This window comes from Symphodus melops, assembly GCF_947650265.1.
Source record: "Symphodus melops genome assembly, chromosome: 9".
Classification (NCBI taxonomy): domain Eukaryota; kingdom Metazoa; phylum Chordata; class Actinopteri; order Labriformes; family Labridae; genus Symphodus; species Symphodus melops.
The window spans coordinates 16,280,910-16,304,239 of record NC_136699.1 but is presented as its reverse complement, the minus strand read 5'-3'; the positions used below and the strand labels follow the sequence as shown (position 1 = coordinate 16,304,239).

The following is a 23,330-nucleotide window of genomic DNA, read 5'->3' as shown; positions in this document are numbered from 1 at the left end:
CCTATCTCATTGAATAATATTGATTTAAAGCCAGTCTACATATAACAAATATTAACCAGAGTGCCGAAGCAGTTTAAATGTTAAAGTTCCCAATCCAAAAGAAGTTCAGTTTTGTCCATCAGATTCTTTTGATATGGTATGTTTAAATTTACTGGGTCAGATAAACCAATGTCTCATCTGCGCTTTCAAGCTAAAGATAAAAAGATTAAAAAAAAACAAAAAAAAACTCTTAATTATGAACACAAGACATTTTCATATTCCGAGTTACATTTTTATTGGTTTTAGACCCGGATGAGCTGAGGTGATTTACTATCAAGAGTAAGAATATGGAGGGGAAAAAAACAGGATTTGATAGCCTTAAAAAACAATCACCTGTGCTGCACTGGGAAAACCTAACCTCAGACACAATCTCGAAGTCTATGCATTGAATTCAATGTCAGATTTCTTGCAAATACAGTAATCTTTAAAACAATGAAGACAGGCCTTTTGCTTTTAATTCTTTATTTACTATTGATCAATTGAGTCAAATGGAAAAGTAGAGCTTTTCATCTCTTTATTTTTTATAGTATCTTGAACCTTGTGGCATTGTTGACAGCATACAGTTATCAGACAATACAAAAAGAAAAACGCATAGAAAATACTTACCTAGGCCGTTCCTGGTTTGAGTGATTTAAAAAAAAACATTTTTTTTTTCTAAACAGCTCTGATAACTAGAGACAATTATCGGCCCTTTCCAATGAGTTGAAGCTCCTTTGTCCAGCTTTGTCCATTTGTCTTTAAGTGTGACATCAAACACATTGACAGCTACTTAACATTTTCGTTGATTGACAACAAAATCAATTTAAATTGGCATTTTGCGAGGGGGGTAGATGTCTTCATAGACAACTTTCCTTACAACTCTATAAATTGCAGTAATTTAACAACAGCTTAAGACAAACTAAAGAGCAGTCACAACTTATGTTTTACACTTGCATGTTAAAGCTGATGAAACTTAAAGTCAGTTACAATTTTCATGGTGCAACATTTTCCTTTTGAAACACACAACACTCTTAATCCATTTATAAATAGATCAACAAATAATGACGGCTGGGCATTCTCTCCAAAAGCTGCAATAAGTCTTATATACACTGACAAGCAAGAAGAAATCCACTGATCCAAGAAGTGAAGGGGTAAGCAGGTATTCACAATCCTCTCATGCTCACCAAATGAATTGTTTTTATTTTTTTTAAGGACAAGAGTCTCAGATTATCAACCCGAAAGACTTAGGTTCTATCTGGCTCAAGAAATGTGTGATGCACTGGTGAATGTGTCGGGGGACTGATGTGTACATCTGTTGGCTCCATCACGTATCAAGAGTTCCATTGCAAAGGACAGATGGAGACGGTTATTGAGGAACAGGGTTGGTGAAAAAACTGACCATGCCAAACTACGGGGCAGAGAAAGAAAAAAAAACAAGGGGGGGACATGGATGGCTCGGTGTGGTGAGGGTGGAAGGGAAAATAACTAAGCATGCTTCCAGCTCAGGCATTTTCACTGGCCTCTACTGTTTGGACCATGTGCTCTGGCTTGTTGCCATTGCTATGGTGTTCCCACATCTGCAGATAGAGCCTCTCCAGGTCTATTGTGTACTGCTTGGTGTTGAAAAGAGGGCTGCAGATTCGCTGCTTCCAAACATGGGCTCTCACCATCTTCAGGCTGAAGGAGACAAAATGGTCAGGTTTCAAAGTCAACATGAATAACACACAAGAATTTAGATCCAATAACTTACAATTCCATGTCAGAGCCCAGTTTGACTGCAATGTCCTCGTAGTCCTGGCGACTCTGGGCAATCAGCTCCGGGCAGCCAAGACATCTTAGCTGTGAGGCGGCAACACGGGATGCAAGTGTCTCACCTAGACAAAGAAGTGGTTACAATTAAAAAGTAGCTTTAATTTAAATTGAACCTGAAATGTAACAGCAATTATATCAAATATTGTAGTAACATTTCACTTTCTGAATGATCAGAGGTTATAAGTCACTCCATCGATAACCTGGTGTCCTAACCTGGCATGGTGACCATGGGTGTTCCAGCCCAGAGGACATCCATGCCTGTGGTGTGACCGTTGCATAGCGGAGTGTCCAGGCATACGTCGGCCAGTTGGCCTCTTCTCACATGCTCCTCCTTTGGGGCCACAGGAGAGAAGATGATGCGAGAGCCAGGCAGACCCATGTTCTGAGCGTACTGCTGGATGTTGGGCTCGCCCACCGCGGGGAAGCGAAGAAGCCACAACACGCTGTTGGGCACACGCTTCAGGATCTGAAGGGGATGTAGAGGTTTAAAACACATTTCAAAGAGACATAGAAAAAACAGTATTTACAGTTGAGGTGTTGAAGGAAACCTCCCAGCAATTCTTAAGCCTAGTTTATACTTCTGCGTCGCGTCGACGGTGTGCCTACGGTATAGACCCGACGCCGTGCAGTTCTGCATCGAGGGAATGTGTTGCTCTACAATTCACCGCCAAGCCTCTAGGGGCAGTGGCGATTAAGGAGAGGTTTGTGAAGGTGGTCTGTCCGACAACTAAATCAATCGAGGCTGAAAACGGGTGAATTTAACACACTCGTTAGCCCACTGAGGAACCTGGATGAAGAAATGTATTTTCGCTACTTTCGAATGTCAATTGGCTGATTTTCTTCGCTGTATACAGCCGTTTAATATTTCTGTTGTGAAAGAAACTGCCGGAAATGACAATCTCAGCGGACCAATCAAAGTCATTGCGGTTCAAGTTGACAGGACTTTTTGTAGGTGCACGTAGGGCCACTGCGCAGGGACTGCGTCGACGCAACTCAGAGGTATAAATAAGGCTTTGGAGGCAATCCATTGGACTTACATTGGCCCACATCTGGAGAGTCGGCGGGTCAATCTTGTAGAGCTGGTTGAAGTTGCAATAGACAATGGAGTCCTCTGGTAGACCATACTGGGAGCGTGTTGTCACTACGATTGTGCGAGGCATTTCCTCTCCAGTGGCAGCTTTGTTGTTGATCTAAAATTGATGACAAACAGTTGTTTAGAAAAGCTCTGAAGTGTCACGACTAATTGAACCACCTGATGGTTATGTAGTCGAGTCTACTGATAATAAATGAGTGCCAATCCTCAGTGCCACCAATAACCCTGACCAGCCATTAACCAACAGTTCTGTGCCTCCACCTTACATTCATGAAAACCTCATACCTTTAAGGTCAGAGTCTTGGACACTACAACCAAATCTGTGATCTGAAAAAGCAGTAAGCCAAATTCACATGCTGCTGACGCCATGTTTCTGCATTTTATGTCCGTCTGAATAGGACATACCTGTGTGGTGGCCAGGCCGTTACTGACAGTGAAGCCATTGATTGTGACTTGGATTTGGCCTTGGTTGATCATGTTGATGATTGCTTCAGCTGCCGTGTTCATTGGGATCACAGGCATCGATAGAGCTCCATTGATGTCCCCAGCAGCTTCCTGGTTGTTGTCACACTTCATCTAGTAACACAACAGTTTCAGCTTCACTTGTACAGTAACATTTAAATCACTGTGTAATTTATATTTGCATTTATTTGATTATTTCACCACATAGAAATCTTTCAAACACAGAATGTTAACAAAGATTATCTCTGACATCAATGAATAACTGTTGTGTTCTTTTTCACGAAAATGAATCATTGTCAATTCATGTCAAACATCCAAGCATTGTCAATACAAACAAAAACAACTAAAGGAAATGACCCTGTTCATAAACCAATTTGTTAACTCACCTTTATCACTTTAACATCCGGCAGACTGTCCAAGAAGGCCTTCAGATCGATACCATTAAGAACAATTCGGTTGTCAAAGATGTGTCCATTAGACTTGAAATCGATCACTGACTTTTTCTGTGATTAAAAACAGAAAATCGTCATTAATATCCATATCAAATATGATAGTGATGTAAGTGTTTTTGTTCATTATTAAACAAGACAGTGGAAAGATGAGCAAACCTTGAGGTGAGGGAACATGTGGGCGTGGTCTCCGATGAAGAAGGTGTGGGGCATGTAGGCCAGTTTCTCGGAATACTGCTCAGCTACTTCAAAAGGAGACGTCTCTTTGTCGGAGATGATGTAGTCCATGAAGGGAGCCCCGCTGGTCCCAGGGTAACCCAGCCACATGGCCTGTTGAGCAGGAGGGAGTATTAGTATTAGTTGAGTATTCTTTGTTTCATGTGTACCACCATGAAAAGAGGTTAGTTTAGAGAAACTGAAGTCACACAATCACCTGAATGGGAGCAGGCCGGAGGGCAAACAGCTCGTTACGGGCTCCCTTGGTGTAACCGTTCATGTTGACCAGAATGTGGATCCCATCCTGGTGAATACGATCAGCTGCCTTACCATTGCAAGGAATCTGAAATAGAGAGAGGAAACAGTCAGTTAAAGATGCATCATTAAGGGTTATAGGGCAGTACATATGAAAACACTTAGCAGTAAAAATATGTACCTGTGACAGGTCTGTGAAATGATGAGCTTCAGCTACCACCTTTACGCGGAAGTTGGTACTATCATCAGGGCTGAGCGCATAGCAGAACACCTGGGAAATTAAAGAGAAAGTTCAAACTCACTGGTATCAGATACTGACTTAAATTGTAGTAAAGACGACTTTCATCTGTACGATAGCGTCACTGAATTAACTGATGACCTACCTCAAATTTCTCTGGATTGTGCATTCCAGGAATGGACTGCATCAGGTGGGAAGTAGGGTGGTTTCCAAAGTCAGAGCTGACGTAGCCGACGCGCAGACGTCCACTGCTGGCCTTCAGATCCTTCGGATGCTCGAAAGCAGGTTTGTGCAGTGCATTAATCTGTGAAGTAAGAAGTATTCTGATGTTACAACTACAGCACGAGAGCAAATCCTTGTTCCACTTAATCACAGCATTTAAACTATCAAGAAAAAAATGATTTATCTAAAGCTATGTTCAAATTGCATCATATCCTCAATCTCCACAAGCAACCCTTCCACCACCAGCTGCCCCCCCCCCTCCTCTTTTTGTAAAGTAAAAAAATAACCTAGTATCTTGCCCATCCCTTACCTTCCCCATATCCCTGCAGACAGCCACTGCCATCACCAGCCACCTTCCATTCCCACCAAAAATAATTAAAGGTTACTTGCTTTGATCAGTGCGTGTACCTTATCCAGGCAAAGGTTTCCATGGCGTTCAGCAATAGCCTTGCGGAAGCCATGAGAGAGTGGGTACAGCATGCTGTGGTGTGGATGCACTGATGGCAAGCGGTTCTTTTCCAGCTGGTCTGCCACGATGCTCACGAGCTTCTTCATCCGCTCATCATAATCTGTCCAGTCACACACAATCTGCAAGAGTGGCAGGAATTTGAGAAGTATTCTTGTAATTCAACTACAGCAAAATAATAAGCAATTTATTCAAAGCATTGAGAAGTTAAGACAATAAACGCATATTAACCTGCAGACAATGGGCTAGGTTGCAGTAAGCATCAGGGAAGTCGGGCTTGAGTTTCAAGGCTGTACGGTACGATGCAATGGCTTCTGGGATGTTACCAGAATCCTGCAAGTAAAAACAACATTGAATCAGAACCAGCACGACATTTCTCAAATAGTAACTGATCAAATGCTTCTACATAAATCAACGTTAAAAAAAATAAACTACTACTTAAAATACAATTCAAATTGTTTTTGCGGTGTGAGACTTGGGTCACATCATCTCAAACTTGTTGCGACAACTCTGAGGACAGTGAATCACTGTGATTGTACAGAATAAAGAGAATCACACTTCAGAATCCATCCCACCTTGTGGATTGAGGCCAAATTGCTGTGAGCATCAGCAAAGGCAGGGTTGATCTGGATGGCACGAGTGTAGCATTGGAGCGCCCCCTGTACATCCTGCATTTCCTTCAGCGTATTGCCCATGTTGGAGTAGGCATCAGCAAACGTGGGGCTGATTCTAAATACAAGGAAAAGTCCTTAATCGACTGCACAACAACAAGGCTTGACTGATTGATATCATTCAACATTCTGGCAGGTCTCAGTTTTACTTATGGGATTTGTTAATGAACACTGGAGACAAAGTTATACAAACCTGATGGCCTCCTTGTAGTGCATGAGGGCCTCCTGCAGTTTGCCTTGTTGCTGCAGGACACTCGCCAAGTTAGAGTGAGCTGCAGCAAACTCAGGGAAGACCTGATGGAAACATAATATTAGTTGATAACAGTGCAGGGGAGCCATGCTCATGTTTAAAGCAATTATTATGTTTTGTTAAACCGGGCTTTTCAGACAGAAAAACATGGAATACAGGAAACTCCTCACTCACCTCGAGTGCTTTTCTGTAGAGCTGAACTGCCTCTTCAATGTTGCCTTGTTCACGTTTAATATTGGCCAGGTTGTTAAGCGAGTCTGCGTGTGTTGGACACAAACGCAATGCTGTGTTGTAGCACTCTTCTGCTTCTGAAACCTTGGATAGAAAGATTTGTATTGAAGGGTGAAATTGAGCTCATGTTTTGTACATCTGATTTTCCAAGGTTGTCTCAGCCAGAGAATAAATGAACACATCTTATTGGCTTACATTGCCTTTCTCCTTCAGGGCATTTGCCAAATTGCAGTAGGCGTCAGGGAAATGGGGCTGCAATTCAATCGCTCGACGGTAGGTGTCAATAGCAAGGTCAATGAGGCCTTGTTCGTAGTAGACGCAGGCCAGGTTTCCATGGACAACTGCATGGTTGGGACTTAGACTCAGGGCTCTCAGGTATCCAGCCACAGCTCTGAAAAGACAGAGCCAATACAAGTTATGTTCCAGATCAAGTCTTTGCAAGTTTAGTGCCATGACTTACCGGTAAGTGTATATTTACTTTACAGCCCATAACTGTATAGTTACAGATTTACTGCAGAAAATAAAAACACAGTTTCCCTACAGCTCAGCCCATAATGAACATCATTTTGTCAAGATGAATTCTTGAGGGGGAGACCAAAGCTGCCAGCAGACGCACAGTTTAGTGAACAAAGGCAATAATCTAGAATTAAATGTATGTTGACAAAACAGATTTTTTTAAAGTTTATCTTTGAACAATACTGAATGGTGAATCAGTAGTGTATTCATTAACATGCCTGAATTTCCCTCGGGATCAATAAAGTATCTATCTAGGCTCCTCACAGGATTTTGTATATTCAAACAAATACCACCAATGCCCAGCAGGTGGCAATGATTCACCATGTATGGATGGAGGTATTCATAGACCTTATTACAGAAATACTCAGAATCACAGTCGGCCTCCTTCATTTAACAAAAGTGAAGACAGGGAAGTAAAGAGACGAGACTATCGCCATATTCTGAACCTGCGGATGTTTCAGGCAGATTGTGCAGCTTTTAATGGGTTTAATGAGGGTTGGCCTCCTGCTCCACTCCATGTCCCCCCGATCGTTTCTGTATATGGGTGCAGCAAACCTGCCCTGCCCAACAATGTCACTGCTTCAAGCTCCCAACAGACAAAGGAGTAATGGAGGCAACAATGTAAATCGCCTCACATTCCGCTGTAGGTGTGGTAGGGTGCTGTTTGAACACAAAGATTAGAGTATTGTTCTACTGACTCACCTGTCAAAGATCCGAGCTTCTTTCAAAACGTTTCCTAAATTGATGTACGCGTCAAGGAAATTTGGGTCCAGAGTCACTGCCTGAAAATAAAATCAAACTTTTAAAAAAAGAAAAGAAATGGGACAACCCAAGAAAGGAAACAGAGACAGGACATGGAATTGAAAACTGCTGCAAAAAAATACAGAACTGACCTTTTCAAAATGATGTATGGCCAGCCAAATCTCTCCCTGGGCATTAAACACACAGCCCAGGTTGCTCCATGCCACTGCAAAGTTGGGTTGAGTCTCAATGGCTTTCAGGTAACAAGCCTTTGGAGGGTTCATAATGAAAAACCACAGGAAAGGAGGAGAGGAGGTAGAGCGGGAGAGGAAGAGTGTGTAGAGGGGTGGGGAGGGCAGGGATCATAAAATAAAAAAAAATAAAAAAAATAGAAGATTGAGAATAAAAGTAAGAAAAAACAAAAAGGGCAGAGAAAGTAAAATTAGTAACTATACTCCATCATGGCAAAAAGTGAGTCTACAGTATGGGCTTGTGTGCGCACAACTGCCGCGCTAAGCTGCATTGCTTTTTCCTACGCTGCGCGGATCCAACCAATACCCACACGAACGCCCTCATCCTTCAGTTATGTCCACTGAGCGTAGTGGTAACCACACAATGTACACACTGCTGCCATCTACAATCTTGACACAGGAGGGAAGAACCCTCAACGGTGAATCCAATAGTCAAATCTAAAACAAACATCAGCAGGAAAGCTGTGGTTTGTTTCGGCAGATTATCTCACAACCTAGGATGCTCGACAGTTCGTGCAAGTGATGGCCCCTGTAATGCATGCGCAACAAACGCAGGTGTGTGGTGGGCCGCCTGCTGCCGCCACCACCACCAACACAACGCACCATGATGCCGCTTTGCATGACCTTGCTCCTAGCAAAGATCATTATAGTCGCTGCTGCGCCCGCTAAATGGCCAGATGAGACAGCTGCAGACCAACAACCCCTGGCAGAACACCTGCAACACCAGACTGGCACACACTCGGCTCCCACAGCCGATCTCAGGGGGAAAGGGGGGCGTTTGTGAGGGACTGATGGCTGAACCACCAGCTTCACCGTCTTACTAAGGCATGGGGCGTTTGGAGATGAGCAGCCAACAAACTGACGTTAGATGTAAAGGTTTGTACTCTTGATATTAAGAATTCTTAAAAAGCCAATTCGTTCTGAGATGTGGGAGCACTCGGGAGCGAGGCTGGTTGTGAGCGGGGAGAGGTCAGCAACCAACAGGCCAAAGGGATTGAGGGGAGTGGGTGTCGCGTGCTTGCGCTTTCCGCTGTTTTGGTAGCTTGGAGAAATCGCTGCGCAGCCCGTGCGCTACTGCAGACTCACAGCGCACTATCTGCATCATCAGAACGCTGCAACTCCAAATAAAGAAGGAAAAACAAAACAAAATAGGAAAAATAAACAACATGTAAGAGTTAGAGGGTTTACTTGTCTTACTTGATTTTCAGGATTATTGCTTCCAAATCCAAGTTTCTTTTTATTAAATACAGAACTGGGTAATTAGTATAGCATATTGTTTTTAAAGAAAGGCTTACTGTCATTTGTTTAGTTACTTTTTTTGTTTGTTTCTGTTGGTCTTCAAAAGGAAGCCACAAGAAAGAGGAGCTCAAGCATGAAGTGAGGTTGTTTTTCTTTTGTTGGCAGTTACAAACCCGTTACCATATTTTTGGACTTTGTCAGAGTGGTGGCCGCAGCTGGCTGGAAGAAGAGGAGAGGACTGAGGCTGCCCTAGTGTTCCTTTCCGCCAGGCACCTACGCAGGAATAGTGTCACCCACCTGAAACCTTCTAAATAACAATATCAGTTGTGGAAAAACCAAAAGAGACAAAATCAGAAAACAAGATCGTTAGTAAGAGTTTTCAAACAATATATTGTTTTCTTATTATGGAAATAAAACAGCTTCTTCCAAATCACAACAAACATCAAAAAGTCTTCCTGGTTTTCATTCATGCAATGAAGGTTTCATTTGAATGAAAACAAAAAAAAATTCTCTAAGAGTAAGTGGGAGGGAAGAAAGGCTTTGATATGTTCAGCTTATTATTTTGACAGGATGTAGATGTCCTTGACTTTAGTTTTCATATTAAACTACAGGAGGGCAGTTACTGGCTTGATCTTGCCCAAATGAACTGATCCCATTTCTTTGGGAATATGATTACATCTTTAAAACAAAAAGGTAACAAGTATCAATCATTGCTGTTCTAAATCTTTGACCATATTCATGAAATACTTTAAAGCTTTGATTTCTTTATCCTGGCCTGCTTTCTTGAATCCTGGCCAATGAGATAGGGAGAGAAGTCTGTGGTGTAATTATTTGAATCTAGAAGCCTCCACAGCACTGAAATAAAGAGGTCATCACTGTTTGCTGCGCGTGCACCTGTTTCTCTGACCCAGCATCTGACGCAGGTGGTGGAGTGCAGTATGTGAGCTGTCTGCCTGATGCAACTGGGACCATTTGAAGGACCTTCAAGAGTGAGTCGTCTGAAAGCTGAGAGTTTGACCCGTGTTCAACAGAAGTGGTTATCAAAATAGATAACCAGCTTCTTTTGTGTTTCCCCCCCTTATCGACAATATTTTCTATCATCGACAACAGTAAAACGACACACTGAAGAGCGTGGGAATGAAGCGCTCTGTCTGGGTGTGTTTGGGCACTAAGTGGTCATCACAGAAAGGTCAGGAAGACAACTCTTGAGCGCGCGCACTCCACCCATCCTTGGCGAGCGCGCGGGGGGTGGAGCGACAGAGCAGGGGAGATTGTGACTCCCTGATGCTCCTCCCCACTCCTTAACCCCCCCCAAAGCACAAAATAAGATGGCCTGTAACCAGTGGGATAACTCCACATTTCCAATTCCCCCCCCCCCCCCACTCCAACCCAGGGAACCCCCCCCCCCCCCCTCACCCTCTAAAATGGACATGTTAAAGTAAAAGGGGAAGCATAATACTTAGAAGAAAATGATTTCCCACAGCGGCAGTAACTGCTTATTAATAATCTGGAGTACAGCAGTTAGGTTAGAAACCATCTCATCTTTTGCATTGCAAATATAAACTAGCGTCGCATCAGTTCATAGATTCTTCAAAGACCGAGCCAGCATTTTCCCTCCAAAGTCGACTTTATGAAAATGCATGGGCCGAGGTCCACGAGTGACCGAACAGATTTATTATTTCAAATTATAAACTTCAGCCTTTCTTCCTGAAAGGGGAGGGGCTGACCTCTGGCAAAAAAGGTCGAGGTAACACAGAGGGCATTTGGACTGAGAATGATACACAATGAGGGGAATTTGTTTTAAAGTGGACTATGCTTAAAAAATTAAATAAATATATGAAGCCATCTTCAAAGTAAACAGAACATTTGTGAACTGTGAATTTCTTTTGAATACAGAAATCCCAATAAAGCCGAATGCTTCTGAATATGTTGCTGTATGTTAGGAGTAAGAACTGCAACTCTGAGAAAGAAAAAAAAAAAAGAGAAAAAGCTACTTTCACTTGGCCAAGGACGTTGAAGGGAAAGGACTTGAATTGGCTGAAAAATCTCAAAAAAAGCGGGAAAAGAAATATTGTCTATGGCTTTTTATGGGAGGGACACAAACAAAAAGACGAACAAGACATCTACACGAACGTCATCTCGGTGTAACATACCTTGGCCTCTTCCAAACGCCCAAGGGCTTTAAGCAAGTTGCCCAAGTCACTGCGCACACAGTAAAGATCCTAAAAACAAAAAGATTGTTTTAATTTTGTGATTTGCTGTAACCTTCATCCAAAAATAATTTGTTATAACAAACGTTTCTCTTGTTGTCAGTTTCTAATGAGAGCGTTGAACTGGCTCAGGTAACTTACAGGGTTATACTGTAATGCAGACACATAAGCCTGCACAGCTCCCTCCATGTCCCCTGCGGCCACCAGCGCTGCTGCCAAGTTGATGTATCCATCGATGAAATCTGGCTTCAGTCTCAGTGCATGGCGATAATGCTCAATGGCCTCCTGCAATTGCCCGCGCTCCTTGTACACGTTTCCCAGGTTGGAGTAAGCCTCTGCCAGCATCGGGTTCTGTTTGATGGCCAGGGTGCTGAAGTGAGCAGACCTGTAGGGCCACAGTGAGGACGAGCGGTCAGTTGTGAAAAGAGCGGCTCTCATCGTTGGCTCGTTGCAGAAAAGGTGAGGCAGACAGGAACACAGGTGGTGAATGTCAGAGCTTCAAGAATAGATCTTTACCTTATTGACATAACTTTACCAATTTAATTCCATAATGCCCTTGTAATAACGTGCTGGAAGAATCATCTAAACCAAAGTGTTTGTGTTGACAAGCGCAATCTGGTCAAGAAGAGGAATGCAATGCTATGACTGTTTATGGTTGAAGATTATCTTTGTAAATTATTAGGATCACACCATAATGGCATTATGTTTACCACTTATTTCACCTTTTATATTAGGTTGCAAATTTTCTGTCTCACAGCAGTAACTGAGTAGTAATGGCAAACATGTTATTCAACGAGTTCAGCTGTCCGGACAAATTCCTCCACTAAGCTCTGGTGTTCATACACAGTTTTTGTCTTAGTAAGATCCCTGTTCAGCAGGTCTACCTGCTTTTTTTGTTTTAAGGATTTGTCAGTATGTGTTCAACTTTATTATCCTTAACTTTATCTTTGATATGTGGAAGTCAGGTAAAAATGTGAACCACACACACTCAACTCCATGATAGACCTTGGGGAAACACTGATTCAAATGGATTTGGATTACACCACATCATTGGGTTTATTAAAAGAAAAAGAAAAAGTGAAGATCTGCATCTTGAAAACACCATCACCTCCACAGTAGCTCCTGTAAAGAAAAGTTTTAACCACCACCAAAAGACTGTTAGAATCAAGAGAGGAGAGGAGTTAAGATTATGAGTTAGTGACAGGATTCCCTTTAAAACAGCTCACTGTTTTATTTAACCGCCCAAAGCAGCTGTGAGCACCTAATGTCAAAAGAAGACCCTTTATTCTCCGACACCTCCACACCACAAGCTCAGTGTGCAACGTCAGCCCCCCCCACCTCACCTGTCGAGTCTTCGGCATTGGAAGTGGATGGAGGACAGGAGCAGCAGCACGCCTGTGTTATCAGGCTCCTGTCTCCATAGCTGCATGCAGTGGCGTTCAGCTGCCTCAAAGTCCCCTGACTGATACTCCCGGTGCGCCAGCTCAGCCAACCCTTGGAAGGAAAGCATACGTTTTGTCGGTTCTGGAGCACCAACACAGCCCAAGAACGTGGGGGAAACAACATGTTAGAGGTGATGGAAGAACTTAAAGCAGACAAATGAAAACTAGAAATAAAGTGATGTGGCTAATGCAGCCAAATTAAAAAGGATGACTTTAAATTTGAACTTTTCCGAAAATGACTAATGTCATTAATTAGGGAGACAGAGAAACAAGAGTTTGTAATAACAAAAATGAAGGAATTTTACAACCCACGTTTTAACACTTTGAGCTCAAAATATGGTAAAAATTACACATTTTGGTTCAGAAAATCATTTTATTTGAATGGAAGATGTGAGGCTGTACTGAACTTGCCCACGAGTGAAGAATATTTTAAATCTGGCTCTTGTTCCTTGCAGATTCAGTGTTACTGAAACAGTTAAATGTGTGATTTTATTTTCTATTGAATTAGATTTCCAGCAATAGAGATGGAAATCTCAAAAAAATTAAAAAGCACAAGATGAAAAAAAAAATGAACAGGAGGGACGATGATACACTGACAGAAATCTTGACCTTACATTAAATTGTCATCAAAAGCTTGACAGTAGAGCTGTAATGAGTCATGCTTAAATACTTCAAAGCCTTACCAAACCAGTTACCTGAGGAAACAACTTTACATTTCATTTTTAAATAGCAAAGAGGGTATCGCGTGCACAGCCTAAACACACACTTAAGCTGTGTGCACAGTTGCAGGGTCACACCATGAAGAACAATTCAAAAGTCTGTGTCACACTGAAAACATCTTTACTATCTGCAGGGCTGAGTGAAACATGTTCACACACAAAAACAAATCGAAACTTTATTTTCAGTGTGCCACAGACGTTCGATTAATTTTATCTTCAGTTTAATATGAGATAGTATCTTCTTATTCTGTTGGCCTTTAAAAGCTAACATGGTAAGTAGTGATAAGCTTAGTATTATTCAAAATTCAGATGGTCCTACAGCAGCCCTATTCAACTGGCAACTCAGGGGCCAACCCCGGCCCACATGAAGGTTTTTAAAGCAGCAGAGCGCTGCCAATAGAACATCTTTAAGCCCCGTTTCCACCAAGCGGTTCAGTTCGGTTCATCTCCATAGACTAAAACCGGGAAAGATTCCCAAATTACCGACCCGTACCATCCTACTTTTCGGGATCCTTTTTCCGTCTTTATTTCTCCTCACAGCCTTCTGTTAAAGCTTGGTTGCGTTTTGTAACAAAGAGTGACATGCCAATGCACAGTTTCTTACTCAGAGGTGCATTCATTGTCCTGACATTAAGGATCCGTAGCGCAAAATACTATGAAGTTTTTTCCCCTCTCCTGTCATTTCCCTGTTTCTCTCTTAAATAAAAAATTTTTTAAAGTCAGCAGCAGTAGTCACATTTCCTCCCTTAGCACAAATAATACATGTTAGTTTCTAAAGAGATAAGCTGAGACCATGTCCTCTACTCCCTCTCCTTTCATTTACTTTCTCTTCTTCTCTCATAAAAAAATCAGCAGGGGTATATATCAGGGGGGGCTGCTGCTAAGGGAAACACTGCACTGACAGAGTAGCTAAATTGCTGGATGTTGGTGTGTTTGCAGTGTCACGCTTTTATTGTTTGTTTGCTTTGTGGAAACGGGGCTTTAGTCCTGTGCTTGCAGCCTATTACAAGCTTGTGTTGTTGATGGGAACATACAAGCACACTCATTGATATAATGCCAGAGCGCACAGTGAGATCCCTGCACATCAGGTCCATCCATTCGTGAACATGACGTCACAATGGCTGTACGTGTGAAGGCTGGGTCGTTTCCATTACATAACACACCTAGACCTGTTACTCTTACTCAGGCACGTGAAGCAACAATGACTGCTTAACATAAAAAACTCATCTTTGTAATGAACAGTCTTAATTTATAGGATTCTTATACCGAAACTATCCAGTGGTTAACCTTGGGCATGTGCAAGGCCAGGTTGTGCTGCTTGACGATGCAGGCCCATCTTTTCATCAGTACCACTTATAGCAAGAAGTAATGACGGCTGAGATAATAAAAAGGTGATGTCCAGGTTTGTAAAGGACGGCCATGTTTAGTCAACTCCCTTAGATACGACATCTTGTTGTCACCCGGGCTAAGTGATAGCCAACATACGCTAGGATTAGCTAACGTTAGCTATAAGCCAAACAGTATAATAAGGTCATAACGGATACATCAGCAGTGCAGTCCACAGGTAAACATCACAATAACATTTGGTCAATTGGTTCAAGTCGACCTGTTCACGTCGGAGTTACCTTTAAGAAAGGTAATTCGTTACAAGCCGACAGCTACAAATGACGCTAACTATAGGCTACCATGAAGGGCTACATCATTGTTTTCATTTAATGTGTTAGCTGAATTAAAAAACAACCAACCTGTGCTGTCAGCCACGTTTCCCACTGAGGTCGCCATCTCCTGAGTCTTCGTGTCTTTCACCGTGGTCGTCAACGTGTCTCCTGGTTGGTAACAGCTTCAGAGAGAAAAGGGTCCGGGCGTCTCCACCACCAAAACACGTTGCCAGGGAGGCTAAGTTAGCTAACCTACTCTTTGATTTTCAGCACTCTGCACGGTGTTTAGTTGACTCCCCGCATTAGTGTGTATATGTCTGGATAATAATAAGTCTGCTAAACAAGTATAATCTCTATCTTAGAGCTGATGTGAGCCCCGCTGCAGTTGTAAGGATCACGCTAGGTTTTCTCCTACAACAAAGCGACTGTGGAACATAAAATGGCGAAATGGGAGGAACTAGTTTTTGAGATAAACTAGATCCACACAAGACCATTGCAAGGATACGTGTGTGAACTTGCATGAGCTGTTGTATCCGCTAATATATACATTTCTTTTTAAAGGATTGTACTTAGAGCAAAATTACTGTTAACTCGCCAACACGCGTGGTGAGTTTGCTAAAATAATAACCGATTACAAATGGTGTTGCGCGGATGAACACATTGGCGCAGAGAGACGCGGTAAGGATCGATGCCACACAGTTTCATGAGTTTATGTGATTACATCAAATAAGTCCGCCGTACAGGCAGTGCAGTCTATAAGTCAGGGGTGTCCAAAGTGCGGCCCGGGGGCCATTTGTGGCCCTTGAGTGGATTTTTTGTGGCCCTTGACTTCAAATCGAAGAATCAGAAGATTTTGGCCCCAGGCCTCATCAGATGGCATATTTCGTTCTTTTTTTTCTTTTTCATGTTAGCGAGGGAGACCTATAAAAGCCTGACTATTCTTCCAAAAAATTAGAACACAACAGTTTCCCACTGAAATTAGTTATTGTGTATTTACATTATTTTTTGAAGAGGTCAAAATACAAAAAGTTCCTTCCAATATTTAAAAAAAACCCAAAAAAAACCCTGTGGCCCGTGAGCGAATCTAACGCGACAATTTTGGCCCGCAAGAGAAAAAGTTTGGACACCACTGCTATAAGTGATCAAATACATGAAATTGGAAAGTATGTAATTTAATTAGGGAAATTAAAAATATACTCTTAGCATTATTGCAGACCTAATTTTGTATTATAGCCAAGGTCTACTTTATATTTTAAAAAGGGTTACATCCTTTTACACAAGTGGTGTCCAAACTTTTTTTCTTGCAGGCCAAAATTGTCGCGTTAGAATCGCTCACGGGCTACAGGGGTTTATTTATTTTATTTTTTTTAAATATTGGAAGGAACTTTTTGTATTTTGACCTCTTCTTCAAAAAATACACAATAACTAATTGCAGTGGGAAACTGTTGTGTTCTAATTTTTTGGAAGAATAGTCAGGCTTTTATAGGTCTCCCTCGCTAACATGAAAAAGAAAAAAAAGAACAAAATATGCCATCTGATGAGGCCTGGGGCCAAAATCTTCTGATTCTTTGATTTGAAGTCAAGGGCCACAAACAATCCACTCAAGGGCCACAAATGGCCCCCGGGCCGCACTTTGGACATCCCTGTTTTACACACTTAGTGCACACCTGAATACTTTACACAGGACTATGGATTTTCTTCCATGCTTCACACAGCGTATTGGTGAATGACGTCCAAACTAATGCAAATAGGTTTGATGATTTTTTTCCAGAAATGAGTATATAATAATTGTAGCTTGGACAACATTTTGAGCTAGACAATTCCTGCACAGGGTGGTTGACGTGTGTGCGTGAGTGTCTGTGTGCATGCATGTGTGTGTGAGACTGCAGTAAGAGTGTTTAACTGCTTTCAGCTGACAGCTTAGAAAGTGAGACAAAGGGGGAAATGTGTCCCTAAAAAGTGTTAATTTAAGGGGTAAACTTAAGAGTTAGTGGCTGAATAATGATTTTTGTGAGCAAGAGGACATTCTAGCTGAACGTGTTGATGAGATTTTTAATGTCTGTTATCCAAGAAATGTGGAAACCACAGCAATGTAAATATTTAGTCCAAAGATTAACATTATAGTAGATGGAAAGTTATTTGGATCACCTGCCGCTTTGTCAAAACCGATGCTCCTTTAGTCCTGAAATCGTAATGGGTAAAAGAGGACAAGTTTTCCTACGTTTTGAGGGTAAACTTATTTGTGTGGAATGAACATTGAGATCAATTGAGATTAATTTGTTTGGGAGATTTAGAAACCATCTCAAAAGTCTGTGTCACTCCAGCAATGATGTCAGCACTCTAACTCTGAATATATGCCAAACTACCAGAACATTCCATCAATGCATTTGAATGGGCTTACCACTTTTCCTAAAACCTCAAATATCTTGAAAACTAAAAATGGTATGACCCATTCGTTTTGAGAGTGAGCTACGTCACAAATAGGGCGCACGTTTTGATGCATTTTACTTTCATCTAGCATTCAGACTGGGACCACTGTGGCGATTTTAAAACGTGTAAAAACTGTGAAACTCTGGATGTCAGAGTGAGAGCCCAATGTGTGTGTACGTGGTGCATGACTGTCAAATAAATGCCTCCTCTGGGAGACTGAAACCTTTTATTTATGTTTGGTTTTATGAGTGAGAGGACACTCAGAACTTTCTTTTGATGTATTTTGTTTGTAAATGCGAGCAACAATGACTTCAGTATTGCGATTTACAAATATGTTTCCAAAACTGAACTTTTTGGCAGTTACACTCTAGGATTTGAATTTTGTCAATTCATATTAAATTCTTTGTCGCTTAAACTCGATTTGTGTCCACACCGTGTGCCAGAAGTTTCCACAAAGTAATAGCACCCAAATCATGGCCGAGCCGCTCGTTTCATTACTCGTGTGTGCCAAAATTTGAGGATATTATAATAAGAAGAATAAGAATATTGGCAATAGTAGTAGTATGGCTTGCCTTTCAGGCAACCACCCTATGATTTATTCCTTTCAGCCATTGCAGAACAGTTTATGGGCCTCTGTGCAATATTCAAAATTGCCAACAGAGGGCAACCTCTGTAAATGTATCTGGAGGGTTTCTGCACCTCTCTGGACCTTATGAGAATTAGTTTAAACAGAATTTTTTGCATCTATTTCTTTCTTTTTTGTAGGGTGCTAACTTATTTTATCTACCTGATCCCAAGTCACACAACTCTTTCTTTGGTTTTGTTTTTATATTGTGTTGTATTAGAAAAAAGTGATAATTGTTGCACGGTTTCCACCAATGTTTGAGCCCTTTCACATTTTTGTCAAAAAAAAAAAAAAAAAAAAGGCTCTATATTGAGTGACATAATAGTTTCAATGCAAACCTATGATGATATCCATTCAAATTATAGGAAAAACAGACCCTCATTTTTTCCCTTGTTTAGCCCTTTATCTCTTCAACTAATGAATCTGTTCGATTCATTCACGCTGACCTTATAGTTTGAAGGACGTGGCCCACAAAGTGAAAGTCATTAACGTGCCATTCTGCCCTGAAGATGTTGAAAAGGGGGCTCTGCTTGCTGCACTCCAGTTTGTTTTTTTCCCATAGTCTCACTATGGGAAAATGGCTGACATCATTCCCCATATTGGCTTTGCTCTGTGTGCTCAAAGCATGCATAGGGTGCAGGGTTTGTGTACTCTTCCACACTTTGCTCTCTTCACTCTTCACACTGCGTAGCGGTCACTTGTGCACAAAATGATGTCATGGGCACTTTGTGTCCATGGCAATTGCATCTGACATGCTTTATCTTTGTGCAGGCTACAGTCACTAGGAACACAGTCGGGGTGACTACATCTTCTCCTGCCTAAAGGGTCACCGACAGCCCTCCATAACAGACCCTGCTTTCACACAATCTATTTTCGGAAGCACGTGAGAGCAAGAGGTTCATTCACTCACAGGTCAATTTAGACGGGTTGCTATTAAAATCTCAGCATAGCCTGGAGATGCTGGGAGTTTGTTGTCGCTGTTTAATTGCTGGGTCATATTCTGCTACCAAATGAGTAGCCTAAATTATTGCAGCCCATTTATTTTAGGATAAGATCCAATTCAAATTGGTGACCCACATTTTTTGTCATGTTTTGGTTTGCTTTCCTAGAAACTTGAATGGGGTTGTTGTGGGATACACAGGGAGATGTTTTGTTCATTAGTTTAATGTTTTAGCTTATTTCAGTGACTCATAAATGAAATATGTCTGTGTCTTAAAGTGCATGAGCTCAGACTAACATAATGGGCTGTAATGAGTTTACATTTTCGCTTGCTCATACACATCTGGAAGAGCAATCATGGAAAAGTATCTCAGAATGCATCTACAGTTTCATGCCTGCTGATCAATGTGTTTGTAGTCGAGTAATAGAACTTATACACAGGCCCTTCAGGGAACTAACAGAAAAAAAGACTTATTTTCTTTAAAAATGTGTCGGAATGGAAATTTCTGCTGTTAAATTTCAAAACCAAAGTTCTGATTGAAGCTCCTGGAGTTTTAATCTTTTTATGGAACTGACTGAAATGAATACCAATGTCCTTTTATGAACAATAATCAAAAACAAGACCATCTGCGACAACAATGATAGTCATTCCTAATGCATTTGTAGAGCACAGATTCAGAGGGAGTCTAATGTTTAACTGCTAAAAAAAAAAAGAAGAAGAAGGATACGATTTTTCATCAGTAAAGATCAACATGAACAAGACAAAATCAGCAAAGAGGTATTTTGTCCACAAGGGGCGCTGAAATGGACATAAACAGAAAATTCAGCACTGGAGCTTTAAAGAACTTCATTTACTGCTGCATTGAAATCCCTTCTGATAAACACTCACAACAAATTATGATGCTACATCATTTTAAGTATTAGTTCAGCTTACATAGAAAAGAGGGGGCAGGTTGGAAACTTTAGGAATTTGTTCTGGAGCTTTGTACTTGACACAGGAAGCAAGGATGAGGAAAAAAAACCCAGTTTACAGCTAAACCTATGGGATTGATAATAAAAATAAACATGAAAAAGGTTTAGATGAAATCAGAGACAGATAAAGTAGACAAACACAATGTCTGTGTGAGTGTCACTCTTTATTGCTTAGCCCAATTAACTTCAGCAAAGCAAATATCCACATCTCTCCCTCTGTCAGACTGACAGGAAGAAAAAAAGAATATATAGAGAGAAGAGCATATTTGCTTTCGTGGCATACCTTTGAAACTGTTGACACACTAATGCAGTGAGAGAAAGGTGAGCCATGTTTGTATGTTAGCAGGTTGAAGATTAGTGGGATGTGGAGAATAACAGTCCCTATTTTGTCAGAGATGAGTTGTCAAATAATTGAAGTGTACTCAGAGTAAGTGCACTTTGTGAAAAACTCTAAAGACAGTCAGAGGCACATGTTAGACTTCTAGCTGCACACCAGGTTGATCATCAGGTACTAGCAGTTTGATTCATGCCCCTGGCCTTTATTTAAGACATATGTCAGGTGGCGACTGATGTTTTATAGCCACACATTTTGCGGTTGGAAGTTGTGTCTGAACAACACAAATATGCAGAAGAATGCACTCTTATAAACTCGTCTCTTTTGTTTGAAGTTACCTTTTAATGCGCATTCTCTGGGTTGTTTGTTTAAAGTCATTTGGCACAGGTGGGAGAAAAACAGACATAAAACAAGTTACTTAATACTATAACCTCATCTGTTTCTGTGTCCATCAGTGTCTGAACAGGTCAGGACTGGTGTTTGCAGTAACGGTGTCAGGACCTGCCCGGTGCCTCCTTTAAATCTCTGCATTCATCACCTGTCATCCCTCTGACTTCCCTGACCCCTCTCAGCTCACCCTGCCCAACCTCTATTCCCTGCATCTCTCCTTCCTCGAGAGAGGCAGTGAAGGGGGACACCTCGCATGACAGCAGCTGTCACTCTTGACTATCAATTACACCCTCATCAACCCTGATTATTGCTGTTATTCACCATCTTTTTTTAAAAATATTTATGAGCAAACAACCTAATCACCATAATGCAGCTTCCCAAGCGTCTCCCTAAAGTTTCCTCTTTTCCAGAAGAGTGGTGCCTTTTTGGTCAAACTCTTTCTCCAGTCATGTTTTACAGGTTTCACTGGAGATGTAGCAGAGAAACTTAACAGTGAATATATGCCTTCTCCCAGGGTTTAGACTAAATCCCCTAGGTTAAAAAGTCTCCTTGGATGAAAAACTCTGCTGATCCCAGCTTTGCCAGATCTTATTTAGATCCACCTGAGGGGGCATCGAGCGGCTTGCAATCCCAGAGACGGGATGTCTGGGGTAGGAGGGGATTAGACGAGGCTCCCCCTGGCTGGCCTGGATCCTGGACTACCCGAGAGGCCCTCCTGTTTGCTTACGTGGATGTGTGTGTTGTTTTTTCAGATGTTGTTGTTGTTTTTATATTATACCCTCTGTGAACCAGTGTGCTGCTTTAGATCAGGCAGCTTGAAAATGAGCACAAACACTAGCATTTTAAAATCACTAGCCTTTCAAGTCCTTTATTCGTGTTGTTGTTACTTTTTCATCTTATCACTCTTTTCTCCAGGCTGCTTTTAATTTCTAGTATGAGCATGAAGCTTGCTTTCACTTGCTTGTTAAACCACTTGGAGTCTGCATTAAAATGTATCCCCATGTTTTATCTTCAGTTTGTTTTATAATGTTATTAACTCAATTGTTTAGGGATTCATCATTTGGAGCCCTTCCAGTGTTTTGTTTGTCTAATTGAAAATGTAACATGGCAATGTTTAATGTGAGCAAGTGTATTTGTGTCTTAATTCTACTTAATGTTAGATGTTCACCTGAAAAGTCCAGATTATTATCTTATTATCTTATGATTTTAAAAAGCACAAAATATGAACAAGTAAAAATCGATAACAGTGCAGCAAGACTTATGTACATGTCTTGACAAAAAAAATGTGAGTAATAATTTCTGATAAAGGCCTCTTAGGACACTGCAATTAAAGTGAAACTGCAATGGCAGCTATCTTTACTGATTGCAAGCATTTCAGGCCTTATTCTTTGCTTGTACTATCTTGCACTAAGATGTTTATGTGGATTTGTCAGGTAAATGTAGCTGGTATTAAATAAAAGGAGATGTGTTTTAATTGGAAATTATCCAAATACACTTGCTAAGATTTGAGTTTTTGCAGTGACAGTTCTTCAACATGAATTTTCTCTCCTCTTTGTCAGCTGTAAACAGAACACTTGTTGGTACCTTAATTGTGTTTGTTTAAGATTAAGTTAAGTTGGACACTTATATCCTTGATGTTAAGAATGAGCTGCCAGAACTAATCTTATAATTATATGCTGTTTAGAGATTATAGACACTGTGATTTTAGTTGATATACAAGTAGAGACATATAGCTCAATGGGCCTTACGTACTCACACACCCTGATTCCACCAAAACAAACCCCCATCTGTTCTATATGACGTCCGTGTTTCAAACCATTCACTTGCCAGTTTCTGCCTCTTTTGCTTTCTCTCTTGGCCCCTCTACATCATTCAAACAGCTTTCCCCACCACTGATAGTTACAGCATAATTGACCTGTGGCCAGCCTTGTGCAAATAGGACTTGTGTTGTGTCCCATGCATTCTCACGCAGAAGTCATCCACTTTGTGAGACCCTTTATACAGAAAAATGGATCATCCATTACAAACCACACTCCCCTCTTGTAGCCTCTCTCCTCCACACTGGTTGCGTAATAATCAGCCGTACCTTGTGAGTCAGCCATGGGGAGGGGAACATTTTGTCCGGAAAGAGGGTCACCACTGGGGTGTAGAAATCACCAGGCTCAGGGCACAATATGCCACTGTTCACCCTAAAAACCAAAGGTGCCCTTGCCCTCTTCGAATAAGCATGTAGAAGCTTATGTGTTTGAACTCGACTTATTGCACCTGTGCGCATTACAGGTTGACGTCATGACCATCTTACCGCAGTCTTCTGCGTGTGTGAGAACTTTTGCCTCTCTGTCTTATTGATGCAGATCCAAGTTACATAACTGCACACTATGCCACAATAAAGGATTAGACCAACTTTGAGGAGATAAGCTTCATAATAATAATAAGCAGAAGCAGCACAGAGAAGGGTTTCTGAACTGTGATGTGTTTTTG

At 41.4% G+C, this 23,330-nt stretch overlaps 1 protein-coding gene and 1 long non-coding RNA gene across 10 annotated transcripts; one reads left to right on the top strand and one right to left on the bottom strand.

Moving 5' to 3' along the window:
* Window positions 1-536: 536 nt before the first annotated feature.
* On the bottom strand, window positions 537-15,763 carry LOC306828980 (UDP-N-acetylglucosamine--peptide N-acetylglucosaminyltransferase 110 kDa subunit). 9 transcript variants are annotated; one of them, XM_079351736.1, is made up of 23 exons: window positions 15,247-15,763; window positions 12,684-12,864; window positions 11,482-11,725; window positions 11,284-11,352; window positions 7,793-7,909; window positions 7,602-7,681; window positions 6,579-6,774; window positions 6,327-6,467; window positions 6,096-6,196; window positions 5,807-5,960; window positions 5,463-5,564; window positions 5,156-5,353; window positions 4,689-4,847; window positions 4,487-4,576; window positions 4,268-4,393; window positions 3,994-4,164; window positions 3,772-3,888; window positions 3,329-3,499; window positions 3,209-3,250; window positions 2,868-3,020; window positions 2,044-2,296; window positions 1,769-1,892; window positions 537-1,695 (listed from the first exon to the last, which is right to left on the bottom strand). In XM_079351736.1, the coding sequence occupies exons 1-23, from the start codon at window positions 15,281-15,283 to the stop codon at window positions 1,521-1,523; spliced, it is 3,201 nt and encodes a 1,066-aa protein (XP_079207862.1). In that variant the 5' UTR covers window positions 15,284-15,763; the 3' UTR covers window positions 537-1,520. The 9 variants fall into 9 exon arrangements, with proteins under 9 accessions (XP_079207862.1, XP_079207863.1, XP_079207864.1 ...); XM_079351737.1 differs by having other exon boundaries at window positions 5,174-5,353; window positions 15,247-15,762; XM_079351738.1 differs by having other exon boundaries at window positions 12,684-12,834; window positions 15,247-15,760.
* Window positions 14,535-21,972, top strand: LOC306828985. Its single transcript, XR_013779822.1, has 2 exons — window positions 14,535-15,065; window positions 20,915-21,972. It is a non-coding gene; the product is annotated as an uncharacterized lncRNA (long non-coding RNA).
* Window positions 21,973-23,330: the final 1,358 nt, after the last annotated feature.